Here is a 23,987-nt window from a genome sequence, read left to right on the forward strand (position 1 = left end):
TATATATATATATACCTATCACAATAATATGTGAACCAATGAAAAGTGGCGAAAAATTAGCGTCATATTTGCGCAACAAAAGTCTGATATACAACTATTGACATCATACCTATATAGTTTATTATAACCTACCATACTCCATGTTTTATACGCTTGAGGCTTGAGGTTGTAAACTCTCGATGCCGATTGCGACGCTTCTCATTTATCTCATGTCCATACATTTGTGGCAATTTGTCAGCTGCTCGATTTCAGGCCATTATATTTTATTCCGGATTAAAAACTTAAGACTATAGACCTTATTCTAACCGGAAAATGGTAGTTGTAAGAAAAATGATAAGAGTGGTTATCCGGCGGTTAAATATAATGGTTATACGACAACAAATGTGTTGCCAACCTTGTAAAATTAAAATGGATTTGGGTGGTACTAACAACTATATACCACTCGATACATTTTATGATTAACTATGAAAAGGTCACTATGATGTCTACATAGGAAATTTCCAGTAATAAAAACTTATTTTACTCCATGTTATACTATGACTTCTACATAGGGAATCTCCAGTAATAAAAATTAATTTTACTCTATATTTTACCTCCATGTTATATTGTATTTAATATGTACAAATATGCTATATTTATGAAGAATGAGAGACATATTATTGCTATCACTCATTAGTACTCGTTAACATTTTTTTTTCAATTTTTATAATCAACATTTAAAATTTTTAAGAATGGTTTTTTTTTCTTTTATAGATTCTTAATAACACAGCTAATTTGCTGATGATAATTTGGATGGTTAAGTTCCAAACAAATTCATTCTATGTCGAATCCATCTAGTAAAATCTAAAAATTCAATTTTAATAATTCTTTAACATTCAGAAATGCCACAATTGTTAAATGTATTAAAAAATGTATTATTTATTACATAATTTTATTTAATCTGAGGTATAGATTATAGACGTATAGTGCTAAAATGTCAAAACATTTTAAATATTATGTAAAGATTTTGTCATCAGTGATGTCTATATGTAAGCTGTAAGTATTATTGCGATGCTTTTTTTTCACGTTGGTATCACTGCTGGTTCACTGGTATAAATCGTGGTTAAACATTCTTATCATTTTTCTGACAACTACCCTGTACCCTATTCTAACAAGAATGATTAGATATTAAACTAGTTACAAAACTATATAGTTGAAAAATAATGGACCTACCGATAAGTCATGAGAAGGCATGTAGAACTAAACTTACTACTCCTGGTGGAAAAATTTCTAATAGTTTACGAAGTTAAATCTTTATATCATAGTTTTATCTATATTGTGATTATATCGAATATTTGATAACCATGGTTGAAGATAAACAAGATATAAAAACCGTCACTACGCGTTTCAATGGTTTGTTTTGTATACATATATGAATAAAAAAAAGCTTGTTTCCCCGACCGGAACCGAACCCGCAATTGTCGCCGGATCGATTCGTCCGAAGGGTCATCGGAACTTTTCACCTGGGCGTATTAGTCATGTTTTTTTATGCCCTCCTTAAAAAAGTTTCACTTCAGCAGTGTACTTATTCAATCAATTGCTAGGTCCATATGGGACAAGAAAACAAAAAAAAAATACATACTTAACTTTTACCAACAACAATTGTTCCATCTGGGAAGAAACTAAATTGTTTTTAAAAACAAAAACCAAATTCTGTGTGGACCCAACCATACCATAGATCTATAATAAACGAAATGACAGTGCTTAGAAAACTAAATAGGTTAATACAAGATTGGCACTCTCCAAAATTATACATATTAACAATAAGTAGGTACAATAAAAATAATGTTGTATAAAATCAATAAATTTTGATGCATGGCTACACTGATTGCTCTTTAGCTCTATTCATGGCTTTTGGAGGTTTTTGGTGATCTCCGTAATCTGAGAGAATGTTGGTTACGTACTTATGTTTATCTTCTCTTTGTTGTGAAATTATAAAAACGGAATTGGAACGAACGTTGGCCGTTACCATTTATTAAAATTGTTTTGAGTATAGTATTATTAGTATTAGCATTGTATACAGTATTCGAATAATCTATTACAGTGGTTCCCAACCTTTTTAGCAGGCTGTGCCCTATTGTTTGTACACATTTTGTTAGGTGCCCTTCTGTAAATATCACGAGGAATGAAAATAAACACTAGTTTTCATTCATAACTGATTTAAATAATTTTATTGAACATATTATTAACAAATTTTTTATTAATAATATATAATTAAATATTTTTTTTTCATTCTCGGATGAGCCATGCATGGCGCCCCTTAAATGGTGTCGGCACCGATGCGGTCGGGACATTTGCAGTCGGCTCCTTTTTCGTGCCGTTTGCGGTCAGATTATTTCTATCTACCTGATTATCTAATCTAAGGTATATACATATATATTATATTATGTACTAAATAATTATATATATTAAATGGATTCTATACAGTATATAATATTATAATAATATATTTATTGTAAAAATATGTTTAAAATAGTATTATTATTGGATTTACCGATTTTTTGCTATTTGGTTGTTTATGGGTATTATTATAGATAAAGTGTTGGAATTTTGAAAGTATTAAATTAAAATTGTATTATGTCAGTTATATAGTTATATGCCATCGATAACATTTACTCAGTCTTTAGTATAGTATAGACATTTGTAGAGTTCGTAGTCGGAGTTTACACCATTAATAGATCAAGGATTAGATTTAGTGACCGAAATTCCAGTTTACTCGTCTGTAAAAACGACATTAAATCGTATACGTAGGAAATCAATTTAGTATATAAAGTATATTATATATATACCTTAAATTTAGATAGAAATAAGCTGACCGCAAACGGCACGAAAAAGGTGCCGACCACAAATGTTCTGACCGCAAATGTCCCGGAACCCCTTAAATGAGCTCTCGGTGCCCTAAGAGCACCGCGGTGCACAGGTTGGGAACCGCTGATCTATTATATTGATATGAAATATTAAATTGATGGCGTAACCACACCGCTCCCACCAAAGACCGTATATAAGGCCCATAGAGTGGTATGATAAGGCCATAGTCAGCAGGTGTAAAATATACTAAATACCCAACGATACATGGTAAAGCGCTTCTACACTGACTTTCCATGTGCAAAATTGTACTAACACTCCCAGGGAATTAAATGTATACTATAAAAGTGATAGGCCCAACCCTAGGAGGTGCTCGAATATACATTTCGATATTTTCCATTGAAATTTTTGTTTATAGATGGTGGGTCGTTATAAATACAGTCGATTACAGCACCAAAGTGTTATCATTTTTATTTTACCATTGTTATCACATAATAATATGATAGTGTCACCAACATTAATATAATACTATAATTATAATTATAATCTTAGTTCTCAGTGGTTCTAATTCGTTAATTAACTCAATTAAGTATAATAATAAATATAAAATAAAAAATCACAATAATAAATACAAATTAGGTTAGGTTTAATTAGTCTTTTGATTTAGGTCTTAGGTCTTTTATGGGTTTTCGGTAAATCTAATAATACTGTTGAACTACGTTTTTTAGGTAGCAGTGTTAAACCATTATGCTTTATAACCATTTCACTCATTTTATTATGGACATTATTTAAGGTATCTAGTTCTTTTGACAATTATTCTGGATGTTGTTTTTCGTCTATGATGTAAGTTAAATCAATCATTTTCTTAAGTAATTCTCGACATTGGGCTGGTATATTTGAAATATTTTCATTGGTTCTATTAATCATTGGATTAATAGAGGTAATGGCATTTTTATTATTTTCATTTAAAACTGTGACACTGTTTTGAATTTTGATTTCATGATCTGTATTATTAGTAATTGAATACCGAGGATCAGATGATATGAAAATATTATTTTGAAATTTTTGTGGTAAATCTTCAAACGAACATCCTGGTACATAAATAAATAATGCACACACATGTTTACATGGCCAATGATATTTTTTAAAATCTAAACATGTACAACTGGGTAATTGAAAAGTTACTATATATTTGAAACTGCTAAGTACCAATGAAAATATTTCAAATATACCAGCCCAATGTCGAGAATTGAAAATAATTGATTTAACTTTAACAAAAAACACGAAAAACAACATCTAAATAAAAAGACTAATTTAACCTAACCTAATTTGTATTATTATAATATTTAACATGACAAAATAAATTTTGTAATAATTTAAAAATAATTATTAATAATAATTTAATAATAATTTATTTTGTCAAGTAAGATATAGGTGACACTATAATATTATTATGTGATAACAATGATAAAATAAAAATGATAACACTTTGGTGCTGTTATCGACTGTATTTATAACGACCCTTTGTAAAGCCCATTGGCCATTGCGTTGTTTAGTTGTTTCCGTTTTTATAATTCCGTAACTAAGAGGGATACCTATGCGTTGCTAACATTCTATCAGATTACGGATACGGTACAATTTCCAATACTTCAACCGTAGGGATACAGTTACCCGATCAGCTGATCGAGTGTCTATTCTATATTGTTCTCATAGATAATATATACATGGGTAGCAGAGGCGTATTTAGGCACAGGCCCTATAGGCCCGGGCCTAGAGCGGCAACATTGGAGGGCGGCAAATTTCAACAATTTTTATTTACAAAATTAGAAAAATTATTTTTCATTTGATGAAATCAAACTCAACTAATTTTTGTTCGCTCAAAATTAATCATATATCTACATATATCTCAATGTATCTTTTTAATATAATATCATAATATAATAAATTGTATATTTAAATACGTTTTAGAAATAATTGTAGGAAGGATGAAGGGGGAGGAAGGCGGTGAATTTGAAAGTGCCTAGAGGCGGAAAAACCTTAAATACGCCACTGATGGGTAGGACATCCCTATACTTAATACACACGATATAATGTGACCGAAGAGAATATATGTTACCACACTGGTTACATGTGGTTACATTAGTGGTTTATGATAAAACTATGTTATCAACACAGAGTATAAACATAGATAATACCATAGACCTATTAACTAGTTAATAGGTCTATGGATAATACTTTGCAAAATAAAAATAAAAAAACAAACAATTAAGAATTAGGTCAACATTTACTAAACTAATTCTTTTTAAAAACCAGTAATAACAAATTGACAAATGAATAAACGATAGTTTAATAACTATAGTCTATAATATAATTTTACTAATTAAAAATGAATTTATTTTTACTTTTTAAATTGTGACGTAATCACTTATCAATGTAGGCTATTGAGGATAACACAAGTGTTAACCGTACATAACCATTGTGGTAACATATGTTCACTTTGAGCACATACCAAACCACCTAATGTCCTATCCATGTATATATTATTGTGGTGTTAGTGGAGGAAAAACCGTCTCAACACTAACAACCAACGATTCTGACAGATCAGGTTTTAAAAAAATAAAAAAACAAGTTTGTTTCGATACCAGGTTATAAAACCGAAATTTATTGTTCGGCAAACAAAACAAAAACAATCTATTTAACAAAGTAAAATAAAAGGAAATTAAAGAACAATGCAACCCGCGCGGTGCGTTTCGGCGTGTTTTTTTAAACAAGTCGCGAATCGTGGCGGTAGCCGTAGACAAATCGGTTAGGGGCACGGACTTGTGCGAATACTGGTCACGAATAAATAAGTGAGTCGTCACGGCGAGCGATGGTGGCTTCGAGCCCGTAACGGCGAAAAAGCTATCGCGCGTGGCGGGAGAAAAGCGTACGAGAAGTCGTCGCGGGCGACGTGACAAAGAGAATACAAATACAAGTAAAATAAGTTACAATAATTCACACAGTGAATAATACAAGGAACATAGTAATAAAAACAAGTATAAAAACGTTTACAACAAGTACAAATAATTCAATGTTAGGAACAAAACGATAACGACAATAATAAAACGAACGCGCTAGCGTAAGTGGTGATAACACGTCGTAATCACCACATTATCTATGATTGTTCTGTGATTCAAGTTATATCATGCGGAAAAATTGTGTCGTTTCTTCCATGATATAAAAATAAATATGGTGACATCCTAGTCTCACCAGATTTTAGTCCTAACCACAGAGTAATAATATCTAGGTCCTAACATCCTAACGCGCCTTCCATGTATTTAGTTGTTTAGTGATATCGATTCACTATTACACTCCAATTTTGGCATTGAAAATTTTTATTTAAATAATTGATTATACACTCATGAGTTACGAGTCAGATAACATGAAATATGTTTTATGTATTACGACATTTCGTACATTATAAATTATGCTCTAACGTTACTACTCTTGTATTTATGGAAAATAGTTTTTGCTTATTCATTAACTCAGTTTCATAAAATCATATTATATATTTGTTATTTATGCAGGTCACCCATGACCAATTTTCCATTGAGTCATGACTGTCAATTGGTCACCAGACAGCTGATAGTAGGTAGGCACTAGGCACAATGATTGAAATGATGTTGATAATAATTATAATGATATAAGTACATCGTATGAAATAATAAAAATAATAAAAAATAAATAATAAAATCATTAAATTATACGAAAGTCTTAGGAGGCAGCGCTACCTTGGTATAAAAGTAAACAGAATTCACTGGCGAATAGTTTTCTGCGAGAACGTTGAATAGTTCAATATAATATGATGCTGGTAGATACCGCTGCTGTTACCAGTAAAATTGTAGAGAAAGACTTATTTATGATACAATACAAACTACAATAAAATAATACATGCATTATTGTTAAATTTACTACTTCTACTGAATCAGTGGTGGCTTCAAGAATTAAAATGTCTCATTGCCCTTTAAAATGTTCTTTACAATCTACAGCTCATGCCAATCCAAACTAAAATTCTCGAATCAGTTGATTCTCAATATTTGATTTAAATATTAAATATAGGTATTATTCATGTTGCTCACCTACTTAATAATTTTTTTTTTTTTTTTGATAATCGCAGCTTTGATTAAATATTAAATATTATTATATTATTATTATGATTAATTAATGGTTGAAGAAAATAAAGGAAAAGTTTGGAAAAAGGCGTTGTAGATATCACTCCATAGTTTGTGAATAACACGTGCATGAAATTTTGATTGTTATTGAACTTAAAATATATTCGGTTTTAAGACGTTAAAATTAAATTACTGTATCGTCATTTTATTTACACGATGGAATTGGTAATTTTAATCTTCAAATTATTAAATTATAATTTTATAGGTACAATATTTAAGACTCTTTTGGAATGCTTGTACAAAAATATTTTAAAATACAAAAATTTTAAATTTTAAAAACGTTACACGTAATAACTTAATGAGAACGACCGATTAATAAATAAATAGGTATACAATAAATGAAAAGTTATATATTTATGTTAATGAATTTTTATTTTCAAGTACTGAGTTATTTCCTGATTAGTTTATTTTATTAGGTTGATGTATAACAATAATAGTACCATTTTATTATCATAAAAATCTAAGCTAAATGCTAATATTATAAAGAAGAAAATTTGTTTATTTGATCGGGGTAGTTTCTGAAATTAACCAATTTAAACAATTTTTTACCATCAGAAAACTACACAACTTGAGTTTTGACTTATATTTTAGATATTCATGGATTGAAGGAATAAAAATTAATTTTCTAGCAAAGCTAGAAAAACTGATTTAAAAATTAAAAACCAAGCTGCTGAAAGTATCATTTTTTTCTACCACACATTAATCTAAACACATTTAAAAATGCAGTTCATTTTAACTCCTTTAGATAATACCATGTAATCTTGTATGAGTAGTAGATATCCTCAGTCCCAAACCTTAAAGACCCACTTGGCATACATTTTTTTGTCACATGGCTGAGCCGGGATTATGTTGTGAGATAAATATTATATCGATAAGAAAACCATGGGGGCTTTAATAAATAAAAATAATTTTCACAAAATATAAATAAATAACAAGAACAATAATAATAGTATTATTTTTAGTCAGATGAAAGCGTTTCGGCACCCTTCGAATCGTACCGTCAGACGTTTTCGACAAGACGTGTCGGTGATGCCGCAGTTGCCGCCGGATGACGTTGGACACCCTCGTATCTAACGGACGCTCTGTAACCAGTGGCCGGGCCAACGGTGTATTCGACGGTCTGCGTCCGGCCGTCCGGTAACCTAACCCGGTACAGGCCGGCCACGGTACCTGTACGACCTGGTTCGCGACGTTCCCATTGTCCAAAATCCATGCCCACGTTCTCGTCCAATACAGTGTACCCAAAACCGTAACCGCCTTGCTCCAGTTCTTCTCCGGCCAAACTGTCATCGTCATCGTCATCCACCACGTCCTCAATAAAAGACGCTCGTGAAGTGGTCATTACCGGTGGTTGTGTATTGCTTGGTGTTGTGATACGTCCACGATCGTTGCGATTCTAAAATAAAACACGTGTTAATTTTTTAGAATTAGTAACCTCGTATTTTTAAAGTTATGGGTAGTTAGTTTTTTAACTAATTTAACTTCACACACGTGTATAATTACTATATAGGGAGGGTATTTTTTTTACTCAAAATTTAATTTTTATTATTATTTATAACCGAACAAGTTTTGATGATAAGTAAAAATAACTATCACTACATGATTAGTTGAATGTATTGAATATAGATATGCAGGATGCAATACTATTTTAGCACCATTGCGATACTCGCAGGTGACGTAGAATTTGTTGAAATGCCTAGTATGATGCATGGTTTTGGGGTAGAATTTTCTAGGTTGTATTTGTACGTACTAAAATTTGAATGTGGAAAATTGAATATTTTATTTTAATTTATTTATATTTAGTATCCCGTATAACATAATCTTATGTGTGACAATCCTTTTTATATACCCTGCACTTATGCACCTTAATAACATATTATACTTACATATTTTCGTTCGTAACCGTTTTGACCATCGTACAGCGTTCGGCTACCTGAATCGTCGTCATTTTCACGGTTGTATTCGGTTGCCGGTCTGTGAGACTTGGAGGACGATTGAACTTTGTGTCGCTGTGGTCGAGCCGAGGTTGTCGTCGGATTTATTTTGGCACCGCTGATGGTAGATGGCTTTTGACGGCGTCGGTGTTCGATTTCCCGGCGGTCGTCATTGTGACCCCGCGGCTGTTTATTCAATACTACACTGTCCGCCTCCAAATCGGCAGCCGTTACATTCATGTTTACGAACTGATTGCTGCTGACTCGTTGCTGATTCTTGGACGCGTCTTGGTCGAACTTTAAATTCACATATTTCCTGCCATCTTCGTGTTTTTGTACGTTTGAGTCAATGTCGACGATTGCATCATGGTGCGCACTATTTCCCCGCTCGTCGACTACCCTGTTTACATATTGCAGCGGGTAATAGTTCTCATGGTGATAAATGTCATCATTCTCATCAGCCACGTCGACTGCGTTAGAGTTGTACATAATATTATTATCATAAACCACATGACTATTTTCTTGATCGATCACATAAGTTGCCGCGCTAGTGTTTTTGGGGTAATCGCGAAGAGCGTTACTTTTTGATTCACCATCGAGTAAATGGAAATGCTGACTTTCCCTGTTTCGGATCTGTTTCCGTTGGTCGTCGGATTTTACTTCGGAAATATGACTATCATGTTTATTATTTTCGTCTGTCAACTGCAGTAGCACATCAGCGTTCACGTAATGGTGAGCGTTTTGACGTGGCTTCAGCTGGAGATTCAAATCGTAACTTTGAGGCGGCCGCTCGTTATTTTCCTCATCGGATTCTCTGTTCAGGTTGTACACTTGAGGGGAATTTTTGTTTTGTTCTTTGACTGCGTTTACCCTATTTTTGTAATTGTTTTGACTATGGGTCTTGTTCTTCTCCAGCACTTTATCGATAAAACCATAGTTCGAGTTTTTACGGTACTCGTCAATGGTTCCGTACGCATTAGTGATGTGCGTTACATTACGATGTTTGTTGTTATACCCATCGGGTAATTCACTTCCGTTTACGTATCGATAATGATTACGAAAATCATCTATTTCATCAACGAACTGCTGAACGTGATTTTTTGGACTAATCTCATCTTTGTAGTGTGTCGTCGTCGTTGTCACCAGTGGCGGCAGTGGCGTCACGAACGTAACGACAGCGCCAGATTGATGTACCTGTCGCTGCTGATAATCTTTTTGCAATGGTTCCTTGGGCCGCACAATTGGAGTCCAGTCCAAATGTGACAATACAGCGCCGTGTTGTTTTTGTTGTTGTTGTTGACGTTGTTGGACAGAAGCGTAAACAGTCGATGACGGTCGGCGATAGTCTACTCTTTTTTGGGGGATAGGTTGCCTCGTTCCGGTAAATGTTCTTTCCGTGAACATCTGTGCCTCCACTTGTAACTGACCGCTACGATAATCTAAAGTTCTGTCACGTACTTGACGGTAAGTATTAGTGGTTTCGATGGGATTGATCGACGTTGCTGCAAACGTCGTTAACATGACCACCTGCAGAATATTTTTCGAATTTTTAAATATATTTTAATATGATCATATTTACAAAATCTTATTTTTCGTACTGCTTAAGGAGTATCTTGTAGAGATACAAACTTCTGTTTTTAAAATGAAATCTCCCCTTTTCAACTGTAAATTAGGTTTACCGGTATACCTATTTCTATCTCAAATACGTACACAATAATTTATTAAAAATCCTACAACTTAATAATAGTATCATTTGGGCATGTGGTAGGTATCTATTATTGTTAATTCTCAGATAACATTTTAAATAATATGTATTATTTATCATTATTTGTCTCTATATTTGATAATTATTAATTTTAAAATTTAAAATTTTCAGGTATTTGTGTAGTTATTAGTTACTAAAACTAACATTGTTTCATAATGTGAAACGTACTTATATGTTGTTAAAACGTTTTGTTTACCTATATGAGTCGTCAACAATCTTAATCGGAAATAGTTGTAAACAAAACTCAAAATTAAAACCAGGAAGATAAAATGAAGTATAATATATTAAATAGAAATTTAAAATTTATAACTATTATAGTTTATGCTTCATGTCAATATGAAAAGTAAAATAAACAAGTTGTAATTACCTGAAATATAGTCATCGTCATCAATACTATCCAGATTTGTTCAATTGCATATACTTTAGTGGTAAAGCTTGAATTAATAATTTGGTATCACGAAAGAATTATTGACAGTGATCACTAACCATACTCTGTTATGTGATTCGCAATACGTGCTGTTATATTCACGAAGTTCAACCCTTCCTATACATTTTATAAGGTAAATAAAACTATGTTTGTTTGAAAAAGTGAAATATAACCGGTCTTAGTGTAAAGATTAATTACATACGCATTTTATTCTTTTAATTAATTATAGCATAGCTTTCTTTTGAGATTATACTTATAAGATGGCCATCATATAGCAAGTATTTATAGATATAATAAAACTAGATTAGAAAGATAGTTAATATAAAAATCATATTATAGTATGCCTCTGATGAGGAGTCGTTATATGAATTTAATCTTATGAAAAAAAACATTGTAATGTTGTAGAAAATACCTTATACTAATCTATTTCTATGATGTATAATAAATAATAATATTATATTTAGACTATATGTGACTATAGTCATTAGTGTTATATTATGTGTATTGCATTGGTTATTGGTATATTAAATATATTATATTATCACAAATGTACCAAATATTTTTAAGCTGAATAATATTATAGATACTTAAAAAAAAAAGAATTTAAAATAAACAACGATTTCATTATTTATAAACAATGGTTAATGGTTATATACTCTGGTCTTTAAACTATAACTACTATTCTGCAGTTAAATCACTTAGGAACCAATGCATTTATGATAATGTAAGTAAATATATACTACTACCTTGATTAAATTTATATTCATAAACAATTTTTATTAAATATTTAAAAATCATTAATTTGAGTTTTAACAATTTGGTGTCATGTTCCAAACATACCTTTGATTTTTTAGTTGTTATGTAAGGACTATGAGTATGTATCTTCTTTAAATAGTAGAATACTTTGTAATAAATAATAAATAAACTCATATTAATCAAACACATTAAATCATAATTTTATAAATAATATTAATAAAGTTTAAAATCATATTACACAAATGTATTGTAATTTATAATTAATAAAAAATAACAGACCAAATTAAAATGACAAAAAGTAGTTATCACCCTTCAATAAATAACAAAATTATGCCTGGGTTATAGCATGTATTTGATAACATATTGTGTTCGAGTAATCCTTTTATAAATTCGTGATTTATGCGTTGACGATACGTTTTAATATTTTTTCTTTTATTTTTATTCTCGATTTCTAAATTGTAATTAAGCAATTTAAAGTTGAAACTAGCAACTACGTGAATTAGTTATCATATTATATGGTATTAAATTAATTTATGTGTGCAGATTAATTGGGATAAAGAATTTTTCTGAACATAAGTATTTACTTTTCTTTTTTTTTTTATAATGAAGTCGCAGTAACGTAATGGTTTATGGAATGCCAATTTTATGAATAAAAAAAAAAATCCAGTGCAACGTTTTTTTAATGGAAAGTGATTGATGGTATGTAGAAAATAAAATTATTTGTAATTCTTATATTAATATCACGTGCTATTGCCGACTGTAGTAAGTAACTATGATGAATGTCATATCAAATCGTTCTTAAAATATTGAGAACTAATTGAAATCGGGATACATATATAGTTGATAGGTAATATATAACTACCCAGGTATATATTATTGCTAATACAGCTGATCAGAAAAAAATTGGTAGGTTTTCGAATTAACCTGTTAGGGCCTAGCGTAACCGTAAAGAATACTACTACTCTTCGTAACTTATAAAATCTATTTATAGAATTAAATAAACCTCGAAAAGAGTGTTTCATATGCCTAATTTAATATTTTTCACGTTGATTACCGGAAAATTATACAATTTTAATAAAATATTAAATATTATGGATGAAACACGTCGAGGTATATGTAAATCTTTTTATTTTTACAAGAAATATACAATCTATAAAATTAAGCACAATAAGTATATGTGAGATTTTTAATTAATTTTTCAGTAAGCTCCAACACTTTTCAGATGTTACTACGTCAATGGAGGGCATGTGATGACGTTAATGACAATATTGTTTTCAATTTTAAATAGGTAGTTCAATCTAAAATACTGGTATAAATCCAGTTATTTTTCATATGATTTACTATGAATCATCAATTAAATTTCACAAATCAATAACTGAGGTGATTGTAAATAATATTTCTAGTTTCTACCAAAACCAGTAAACCATAGTTGCACAATAAAGAGCTTCAAAATTACTCTTACCGATCTCGTGATTAAATAAATGGTTTGATAAGAAATCTCAGAAATTAGTAGTTTCTCAACTTTTGGTGTTCAGGGTTAACATGGTACATAGTGTAGTATTTATTAAATAAAATGTATTTATAATATTTATAAAAATAATTAAATTAATTGTTGAGCCTTTCAGAATGTATAGACGACCTAAGAAACTTCTTTATTCAACGAAGTGTGGAAAATGTCAGAAAATCCTGTAAAAAAGTTCGGATTTTAAAATTACATCGATACGGCATTCCATTAATATGTTCAAGTTTCACTTAGTTTTTGCTTTCTTTATAAACAATGTTAGTCTTAATTTGTTTGCACCATCACACGTTAGTACGTAATTACTTTTGAACTTAAGAAAAGTCGAGTTCATACGTTTCTAACACTATGAAATTCTATTGCAGAAGATCAACTTTTAATAAAATAATAAACTTCGTTCTCGGTAGAAATTGCTCACTTGCAATCCCACCCTTGCCACTCAATATAGTATTTTTAGTTTTTTACGTAGCTTCTTTTTTAGACGAACAATGCGGAAGGTTTTTTTTGTGATAATAAATGTCGCGGATATAGTATAACATTGATTTACAACGTACACTGTACAGTATAAATTAATAGTATTGTAATGCTATTTAGCATCATTCAATGTTTCTGTTTATAATCGGTCAGTGGTATGTCCTTCAGACCGATTATAATTATTATCTCTCTGGTTTTAATTATCCGGAACCTAATCTGCCGTACATCAATTCGTTCACCTCGATTTCTGCCCAGTTTTCAAATATTGGTACACGAAGTCTGCAGACATTTTATGTCTATACCTATATACCTACATTTTTAATTTATAGCTGCAGCATTAGAAAAAAACTGTCTGGTAGCAAATCAAATTGCTGTTATAATATTAGGTACAAAAAAATTAATTTTTTTTTGCTTAGTCGCATTAGTTGTTTAGTTATGAAACAATGGTTTTTAAATAAAAATAAAATAATAAAAGTTTCTTGAGTTCACAATTTAGTTAAAATTCATGTCATATTTAATTGCAGCCTAACCATATAATAGTTCTATAATTATAGTTAATGTTTAACATACTGAGTGATTATTCAAGCAAGCTCATCTTTCTCTTTTTTATATTAATACATTTATTTAAATTCTGTTTTTGAATGAACTATTCTTTAATAGTTTAAATATGTATGGTACCTACCCACGAATAATAGTCTTTAAACATGGGCTTACAAAAATATAAGATAGGTCTAAATTAATTGTATCTAGTTTAGTAGTATTGCTTACTACTATATTTCAGACCATCTTTACAAATTTCGAAATGTACCTATTAACAACATACAACTATATTAGTATTATTATTTTTATTTAATTGCCGATCTGTAATAGAACTGAAAGCTATATAAATAATAATAATTAAAAAATATATACTTGTATTAATCACAAGATATTGTCATATCAATGAAACTCTATTTTTTTGAGCCCATTGTCATGGAATATTATCTTTAGTGCATAATGTTTAGGTATAACTCAAAAACCACTTTTTCAAATTGCAATTTAGATAAATCAAAATGTTTGAAAAATATATACAGGGTGATTCTTTTATCGTTGAACACTCATTATTTCAAAAAGTATTGACATTTTTCCAAATTTTTTTTTTTATAAATTTTAGTTTCATACTTTTCTACATTTTTGTTAAGTTTTAATATTTTGCCAATATGCAGTTAGTCCAACTAGATTTTTCCTCTTCTTTGTAATTATCTTGATTATCTAAAAAATATCTTAGTAAATATAATAATTAAATAACACAACAGTTGAGCATAATTGTACATACTTAATTTATTTTGTAGTCTATTGAAAAATTTAAATCCAATATGTGAAACAGTAATTTTATTTTTCACCGTTAGCATTTTCAAAAGTAATTAAAAATAGCAGCATGTATGTATATAATTTTAACATACAGGATCTTCCAAATTGTATGTGGTAGTAGATTTTGTTATGGAATATTTAAATTAGAAAAAATATTTTAAAATTTCTAAGTAGTGATATGCCACTTGATTGTTAACAAGCCGTATTATAATATTATCCAATATGAAAGATTAGGCATTCATTTGAACAAATTTTTTTTACATATATGTATGCAATTAAACTGAAATTAAGATTGTTAAAATATAAGTTAATATGTATAATATTGTATAATTTACATATTAGTATAATTTATTTTAATTTTTGCAACTAAAAACTATTAAAACTTACCAGTATCCAGTTCACGTGTGATCAATAAATTTTGATACTTTAGGTATGTTCCATTAAATTATTTAATAAATTAAATTAAATACAATATGTAGTAAATAAGGAATATTTTTTCAAAAACTAACATATTATTATATTATACGTTTATCATTAACATGTAGACACTTAAAATTGTAAAGTATTAAAAATTAAGTACTGAACTAATAAACCACAAGTCACAATTCCATATGTTCTAATCTAACCGACAACCACAACCGTTCATATTCTATACTCAACATATTATCATGACATGATCTACAGTTACCAGGTAACTGGTATACTTCCATTTCGACATGTAATCATGGAACTATGACAGTAATGGTCCTATTAATTATAATATGACATTATGACGATAAGTGTTTATAGCTATTTGATTATTATTATTGTACCTTGTATTTGAGTGATATCGTATTTATTAATTTCAACTTCTGGTCTTTATATTTGATAAGTATTATTATGACCTGTGCCGCAATCGCCTTCAGTGGGGCGAACTGCACGACACCCTTAAATGGGTATAATAGAATACGTTTGGCGGCTAGCCTTAGTTTACTGTGCAGTGTACTCGGTGTCTTGATTTGTAAAGGGTTTTACGCCGAGGCATACAAATCCTGATTTCTGCGGTATCTACTGACTAGGTATAGCAGATTTACACACAAACACGTACCCAAACCACAATCTTTGAGCAGCTATATCTCACCAACGGATAAACGAAAAATTAAAATTTGAACGTGAAAATTCATAAAAAAAATAGCCTTATTAGTTTATACATTTTTTAGAATGGGTTCCCATTTGAAAATCAAAAGTTGATAGTGGTTTACCTGATAAATATAAGGGTGAAAATATTAAAACTTAACAAAAATGTAGAAAATTATGAAACTAAAATTTATAAAAAAAAAAATTTGGAAAAATGTTAATTTTTTTTTGAAATAATGAGTGTTCAACGATAAAAGAATCAATCTGTATAGATGTTAAATAATAAATAGAGCAAAAATAAAAGATAATTGTCATTTTGAAAAATAATTTATATTTCCACAGGATACCTACTCGTTTTTTTTTTTTTTTTTTTTTATTTTAAAGTATTTCTGACATACAAGGTCGTCGAACTTATTGATATAATAAACAATTTTAACATCATGAAGTTGTTAAGCGTAAATTAATTACAATATATACAGTAAATTACAGTAAATTACAAAGATGAATAAATAAATAATACAATATGACATCATAATAATTAGTTAATCTAGGTGTATTTTTTTTTGTATATCTTATTGGTGTTGAGAAAGGGCGTCATGAGGACGTCCGCGCTTAAGACGCCGGAGGGTAGGCTTATCGCTGAGTTTGAAATATTTTGCACTTTTGGTGTTGTTTACTTGGCCAAAAAAATTTATCGAGAGATACTGCAGTATGTAGGATTTAACCATCGGGAGTCTGAAGTCTGTATGTAGTGCTTCGTTTCTGACAAACCACGGTGCGTTGGATATTATGCGTAGAATCTTGGACTGGAAGACTTGAATTTTATATGTGAGTTTTAGCACAGTTACCCCAGATGGGAGCAGCATAGAGTATTAATGGTCTTAGAATTTGCTTATAAAGAAGCATGGAGCGCTTCCAGCTTAAGGCAGTTTGATGGTTGATTAAGGGGTAAAGAATTTTGAGGATACTCGTTAAATAGAATACAAAATTCTAAGTAATTTAGGGTACCTACACTTTTAGGTATTATTCTATTTGGAGGGGCTAGGGAGCTATTCGATAAACCATTTTGAGTCCCACCGACCAGTACCTCTCGAGTTGCACTCTGTATACACGAGACGAACGCATAATAATATAATAATAATAATAAATAATAATATATTATAAAATTGTTACAATCGGACTTCAATCATTACGACGGTCAAAGATTAATGGCATGCCGCGTGACAATCTATTATTATATTTCGGTCACGGGGAAAATGTTTAATTGTCATTGTCGATTTTAAATAATTGCATTAATATTCACTATGATACACAACGTTATTGTGTCAGGACCGTTGAGTTCGTGTGACCGTGAAGGACGCGCGCAGCTGCGTCGACCCAATGAACCGATGTTGTTGTGCGTGGTCGTCGCCGGTCGATCAAATCTCTCCTCTATAGGCGCTTCTCTGATGATAATATAATAATAATTTCCATTTTATTCAATTATACAATACATCGTATTAGTTGATTGGAATTAACATCGACAAACTATGTTACACGTTGTTCAGTTGGTTGAAAACAATTTAATGCATTTTAATATTGATCGTTTCGACAAATTAATAAATATTATACGAGGACGAATAGCAGACTAAACTTTTCAAATTCAACAAACTTTACGTTATTATAGTCCACAACAATCGACGAGGAATAATTTTAAATATGGTTTTTATTTTCTAGCCTCACACTTGCCATTAATTTTTGATATAATTTAAAGCAGGAGTCGTATAATTTTTAAACACATGAACGCTTTATATTTTCTTAATATTATGATTTCGGATCTACAATATCGACATGTGTCGTATATTATATTGAACTCTTAACGTATCGATATTAAAAGCGCCGCGCCGTGGACAGACAAAACTAAAAATATCAGAATAACGCTTTGGTTGTAACAATTTTACGCATTCTATACTAACTATACATATAAAGCGACACACACGCGTCGATTTTTCTGAATTAGTGAAAATTTAAATTTCTCAGATCTCAAACAGAGAAGAAAGAACATTTTTAATACTTAAATATTAATAATTTTTAAATTTTAAATGCCATTCTATATTAGAACCATAAATTCTTATGAATTTGGCAGTTTTATCTGTATTGTAATGCTATTATAAAATTAAGTTTTTAAAACTAAAACCAAATCAATTACTACCTATAAGTATAAAATATAATAATAATATGAAAACTTTAATCAAAACTACCTATCTATAAAACTAAATTTTAATTACTGTACCAAGTCGAATGATGAAGGTGTTGACACATTGTTTGGGACTACATTTAGAAACTAGCAGCTGGTTGTTGAATAGACGTCACGGATTTTCGATAAAATTCACGATTCATAAATTTAAAATTTCATAAGCTTTTAATTTCCTAATCAATATTTCACACATACTATAAAATTATTATACATTAATACGGCTATGCAGTATTTTATTTTATTTTTGTATAATATACAGTATAAAACCTTTAATTAATATAATAATATTATGTATATTTATGCATATATTTACAGATTACATCGGGAAATTGTCATAAAACGAAACCATATTATAACGTCATACCTACGTCCCAATTGTTATTACAGGTTACAGATAATTCTAACTTTGTGAAAAGAAATTATTATAATTCTGACGATGTACAAATAAGTATGAAGCGGTTTAATATAATACCAAATATAATTATTTATAAATCGTAAAAATTAAGGAAAATGATATCATGATATGGCTAATGTTTCTTGTAGGTATACTCCATTCATCGATATAACGTTATATTAGCAATAAAAACTTAAATCTTTATAATACACAAACTTAGAAACTGTTCTGATTTATAACCGTTTTAATTCACAGCGCAATAAGTTGTGGTTATGTTTTAAATAAACTTCCGATTTTTTTAATACTACTCGTATATATCGAGTGATTCACCAAGCACGGTCACTCTCATCTGTCCATTAATTATTCATTTATTCAAATCCAATTATTAGAACATTTTATATTTTCAAATATTTACTCAAGATAATTAAAAATTATAATTTTTGAGTTTTGACGATTACAAAAACTGTTACATTAATGCTAATAAAACATATTGTGACTTCCTATATTATTTATTTTCGATAGTAAACAAGTTAAACAACTATCGAGAACTTTCGTATTAAATTATCAAGCTTTATGCACAAAAACAAACATTGTATGACTATATTATGTATAAATCAAAAGAAGTTTCTTTTTAGCTATTCATTTTTGAATTATACCTCAAAAATAAAATAAATGTTGTCTAAAGTTAGATTTGCGTGAAAATTACCGTTTTTTTTTTAAATTATAAAAGCTTTATAATTTACCTACCAAATAGATTCTATTTACTTCCAGTAACCAGGTACCGCACTCTTAAAGTGGAAAATTTCAGATTTTTCTGCTCTAACGGGGGGTGACAGACACACGCTCGCTCTCAAAATTAAAAAAAAAAAACAGCAATAACAGTAGTTACAGGGCTGGCTCTAGCTTTTTTAGCGCCCAGTGCAAGTATTATTTCGGCGCCTTTCACCTCTTTTTAAATATATAAATAGGCGCCCTCTTGATTTTGGCGCCTCTGTGCCATCACACACGTCGATCGTATCTAAAGCCGGCCCTGAGTAGTTTTAACAATACCATGATTAATAATTTCATGCTAACGATCGAATTCAAGTGACAAACGATGACGGATGATAAACAAAACGCAATATGGACATAGTTGCAGTAAACTTGTCATGCACGTTTTCTAAAACTCTGCAGTGGCAGGTAACGATAATTATTAAGTAGATTACCAAACTATTGTTAGGTATTGGGTATATTCATTTTACACATAGGTTTCTAAACTTACTAAATTATGTAAAATGGTAATATACACTTTTTATATACATCATTTAATAAATAATAATAATTACAATCATTATTCTATATAGTAATTTTATAGTTGTTGGTGTGTAGCTTGTTACATAATGATTTCACCATCATAATGGGTGATTTGCGTTTGAGTGAGTTTGTAAAAATTGCAATGGGTTTGGGCAATTTGGTATAATTGCTTCTGGGTGAGTGATTTTAAAACACTGTAATATGTTTAGGTCACATTTTTTAATATCCAGTGAAATGTGATGCGTTTGATGGATAGTATTTTATTAATCCTTTTTTTTCGGCAGACTTGGACTTCCCGCGAATCACACGGAGTAAAGGAAGGTTGCGTATTTCAAATAATTAGTATTGATAAATTAAAATTTTCAATTAAAATGCATAGTTTTTGCGTTTTATAGTAAATATTTTTTCAATTTTAAAATCAATATTTGGAACATTGCACATAATAACTTATAATAATTAAGTATTAACAACTACACTATAACGTGTTCACGTTTCTCTTGTTCGTTTGATAGTGATATTTGAGCCTTAATTATTTAATTATATTTAAGTTGATATAAAAATAATACTCGTGATACAATGCATAATATAATATTTGATTTTAATCTCTACAATGTCACAATAATATCTTTTATAGTCTATAATCTATATTGTATATATAATACACGCTGGAGCACAATATAATGAACTCGCTCATGTTAACAAATTTTTTTTATTAGGCACATAAAAAGGTGATTCACACCAACGCATGGCTCTCCATATCATTATACAAGTATTTGTACGAATAAACAATAATATACGGATTCATTAAAAAAAAAAAAAACATCATAAATGTATACCTAATCGTATTACAGTTATTCGTGAAATAAAAGATTACATAAAGTAACCAAAATTGGATATCATAATTTCCAATAACCAAGTTTTTCTAGGAAAATTAGAAAATTGTAGACTTAGATTAGTAAACTTTTATTTCTACCTACTTAACTGAACCCCAATTTTTTGGTATTTTTTTTTCTAACTTGTGTATTTTTTTATTTATTTTTTGCTAAAAATGATAGAGCCAGAGCCATATAAACGTTTGACTTTGGTTTTGAAGCTAAAAAAGCTTTAAAATAGCCCGTAATTTTTAGATCATAGATGTTATACATACTTAAAAGTACCTACAATTAATAGAATTAAGTTTTTCTTAATTTTATTGGTTTCCGTAGGGATGTTAACTTTAATTAATTTATCTATATAAAATGCATTTAAGATGATTAATGTATCCAGAAAAATATGAATTTATAGTAAAATGAGTAATGACTAATGGCATTAAATTTAGATTATTTTTCAATTAAGTTTTTAACATCTGTGTTGAATATAAACGTATAATGTAATATAAGTATAAATGGTACAATAATTATTTTAAAGTTCAGATTTTATGTACCAACAGAAATAAGTACCTACATGAAGCGTCGATTGTAGTAAATACACTCAAAATAATTACAATACACCTTAGTTTTAAATTTTAAAAATCTGATACCATCTTGATTGTTATTCTAATATATATTGCATGAATTTGATTTACGTATAACTTTACCAGTGAAAATCGTGTAAGGGTGTTTAAAAAGTTGTTAATTGTGTGACATTTAATTTAATTTTGTTTTTATTAGTATTTATTAATTTAATTGTGTCAATACATCAAGTATTTTTGCAATGTTTTACAATTTATAATAATCATAATTGATAATGTAATTGTTTACAACAGTTCAATTTAATTTTAATAATAAATATATCAAACAATAATTTTAATAACAAATGTATACAATATTGTACTTAGCTATTTATATATGTATGTACCTATTATATATAAATGTAAGATTGTATTTATTCGTTATACACCTGATAAATTTACATAATAATAATAAAACATATTAATAATCCCATTAAATAGGTTTGTACGTAAGCTTATAATGTAAATTTATAGCATATTACGTACTTTGTTTTGATAAATTTAACCCCTAAATGAAAAAGCACGCACAAGCTCACATCTACACTATACATACGTACATCGTAATAAATGATTAATTTTACATTTAATATCACTAGTTGTGTACATTTGTTTAAAATTATTTATTTTTAAATGAAATCCGTTGTCGTGAGAGTTGAGGTAAATTTATTTAAAATTTTGAGATGATTATAATAAGGAGTTAATATTACAATAAGCACCTCTAAATTGGATTTTTTAATAAACGAGTTTTTAAATAAGTAAGTACTTATTGAACTATTATAGTGATTGTCAAATGAATACGTTTTATTATATTATAGTACGTAATACTAACTACGGGATATGTATGCAATAAATAAACACATTAACACAATTTGAATACCTGCCAACACAATTTATTAAGACACAGTTCAATAATATAAACATTAAACAGTTAATCGTTTTTAATATGCAAATACCTCCATTGAAAACACGGTTGGTTTTTATTTCTGAACTATACTATATATAATACAGGGTGGTTCAAGATGAATATCATATCTTTGAAAACCTGTATTTATTAAAAGCAACATGATGTAATACTTTGGGTATTTGGTCAATGTAAATTATTAAAGAGTACAAAATAATGTTTTTTTTTCAGCTGAAGACATGATGTTTACAGACACTCAATGTGGCTCCCTTGAGACGTTCAAGTGACGTTAACCCGATAGTCGAGTAGTTGCCATCTTATCACAAACTAATAAGAACGGTCGAGCCGAGGTTACTCGGTGAAGGACGCTCCCGGGGACATCTCTCAACGGCAACAGTATCTGATAGCGCTCAACTCTCCATTTCTTCTTTTAGCTGTTGAGGTCCAGATTTTCAAAGATGTGGAATTCTTTTTGAATCAATCCTCCTGTCTATTATATGAGTCTATTGAAGACGTAAAGGTGCAAGTGTAGTTGTATAGCAATGATGTTTCGCTACGACCATATTTTCACGGTACGCGACATTTATAAAACATCACTGACTATACGTATCTAACTCCGTAAAAACGTGCAAAGTAATTTTATCATAATACGGCGCGAATGCACGGAGAAATATTATTACGTTTAAGTTATCGATGTATGAATTAGTTTGTACTTTTGAAATAAAAACGACGCACGCGCATGATATTATAGGTAATATGCACGTATAATCGATAATTGAGTGTTTCGTATTATAATAATTATAATAATATAATATACAAATTAAATACGCGTTATTATAATAATATTGATACTATACATATTATTATTGTGTTATACGCGTATCAGTACGTACATAATTTTCGTCACTGCCCGTACGAGAGAGGCTGTGTAAAATAATTGATTTTTTGGTTTAAAAATTAAAAGTGACTACGACAAAAACAGATTGCGGCAGCCACTAGTTAAAAATTTCATAATCGTTTATTCGATGACGGCATCCAATTAATTTTTTTCAGTAAAATATTATCATATTGTGATTACCAATTTCAAATTTGTTAAAGATTTATAATTTTTAAACCTCCGTCATAAATTATGATCATCAATAATTAATTATCAAAATTTTACTACAGTTATATAGGCAATTTTGTAGGCTATCCGTGGTTGAGTCATATACCTATACAACATGATTATTTAGTGAGTTAAGTAGGCAAATAATTTAATAGTTGTAAAACACATAACTT

General features: G+C 29.5%; 1 protein-coding gene across 1 annotated transcript; it reads right to left on the minus strand.

Moving 5' to 3' along the window:
* Positions 1 to 7,949: 7,949 nt before the first annotated feature.
* Positions 7,950 to 11,136, minus strand: LOC149058009 (uncharacterized). The gene is made up of 3 exons (XM_089218279.1): positions 11,122 to 11,136; positions 8,942 to 10,516; positions 7,950 to 8,451 (listed from the first exon to the last, which is right to left on the minus strand). The coding sequence occupies exons 1-3, from the start codon at positions 11,134 to 11,136 to the stop codon at positions 8,056 to 8,058; spliced, it is 1,986 nt and encodes a 661-aa protein (XP_089074405.1). The 3' UTR covers positions 7,950 to 8,055.
* Between the last annotated feature and the right edge of the window lie 12,851 nt (positions 11,137 to 23,987).

This window comes from Diuraphis noxia, unplaced genomic scaffold (assembly GCF_037042655.1).
Source record: "Diuraphis noxia isolate RWA-SAM2 unplaced genomic scaffold, SU_Dnox_SAM2 contig0002, whole genome shotgun sequence".
NCBI classification, from domain to species: domain Eukaryota; kingdom Metazoa; phylum Arthropoda; class Insecta; order Hemiptera; family Aphididae; genus Diuraphis; species Diuraphis noxia.

Coding starts and splice junctions, on each gene's coding strand:
- LOC149058009 (XM_089218279.1), bottom strand. Junction 8,452..8,941: donor ACGGTTACGAACGAAAATAT/GTAAGTATAATA, acceptor GTTTTATTTTAG/AATCGCAACGATCGTGGACG.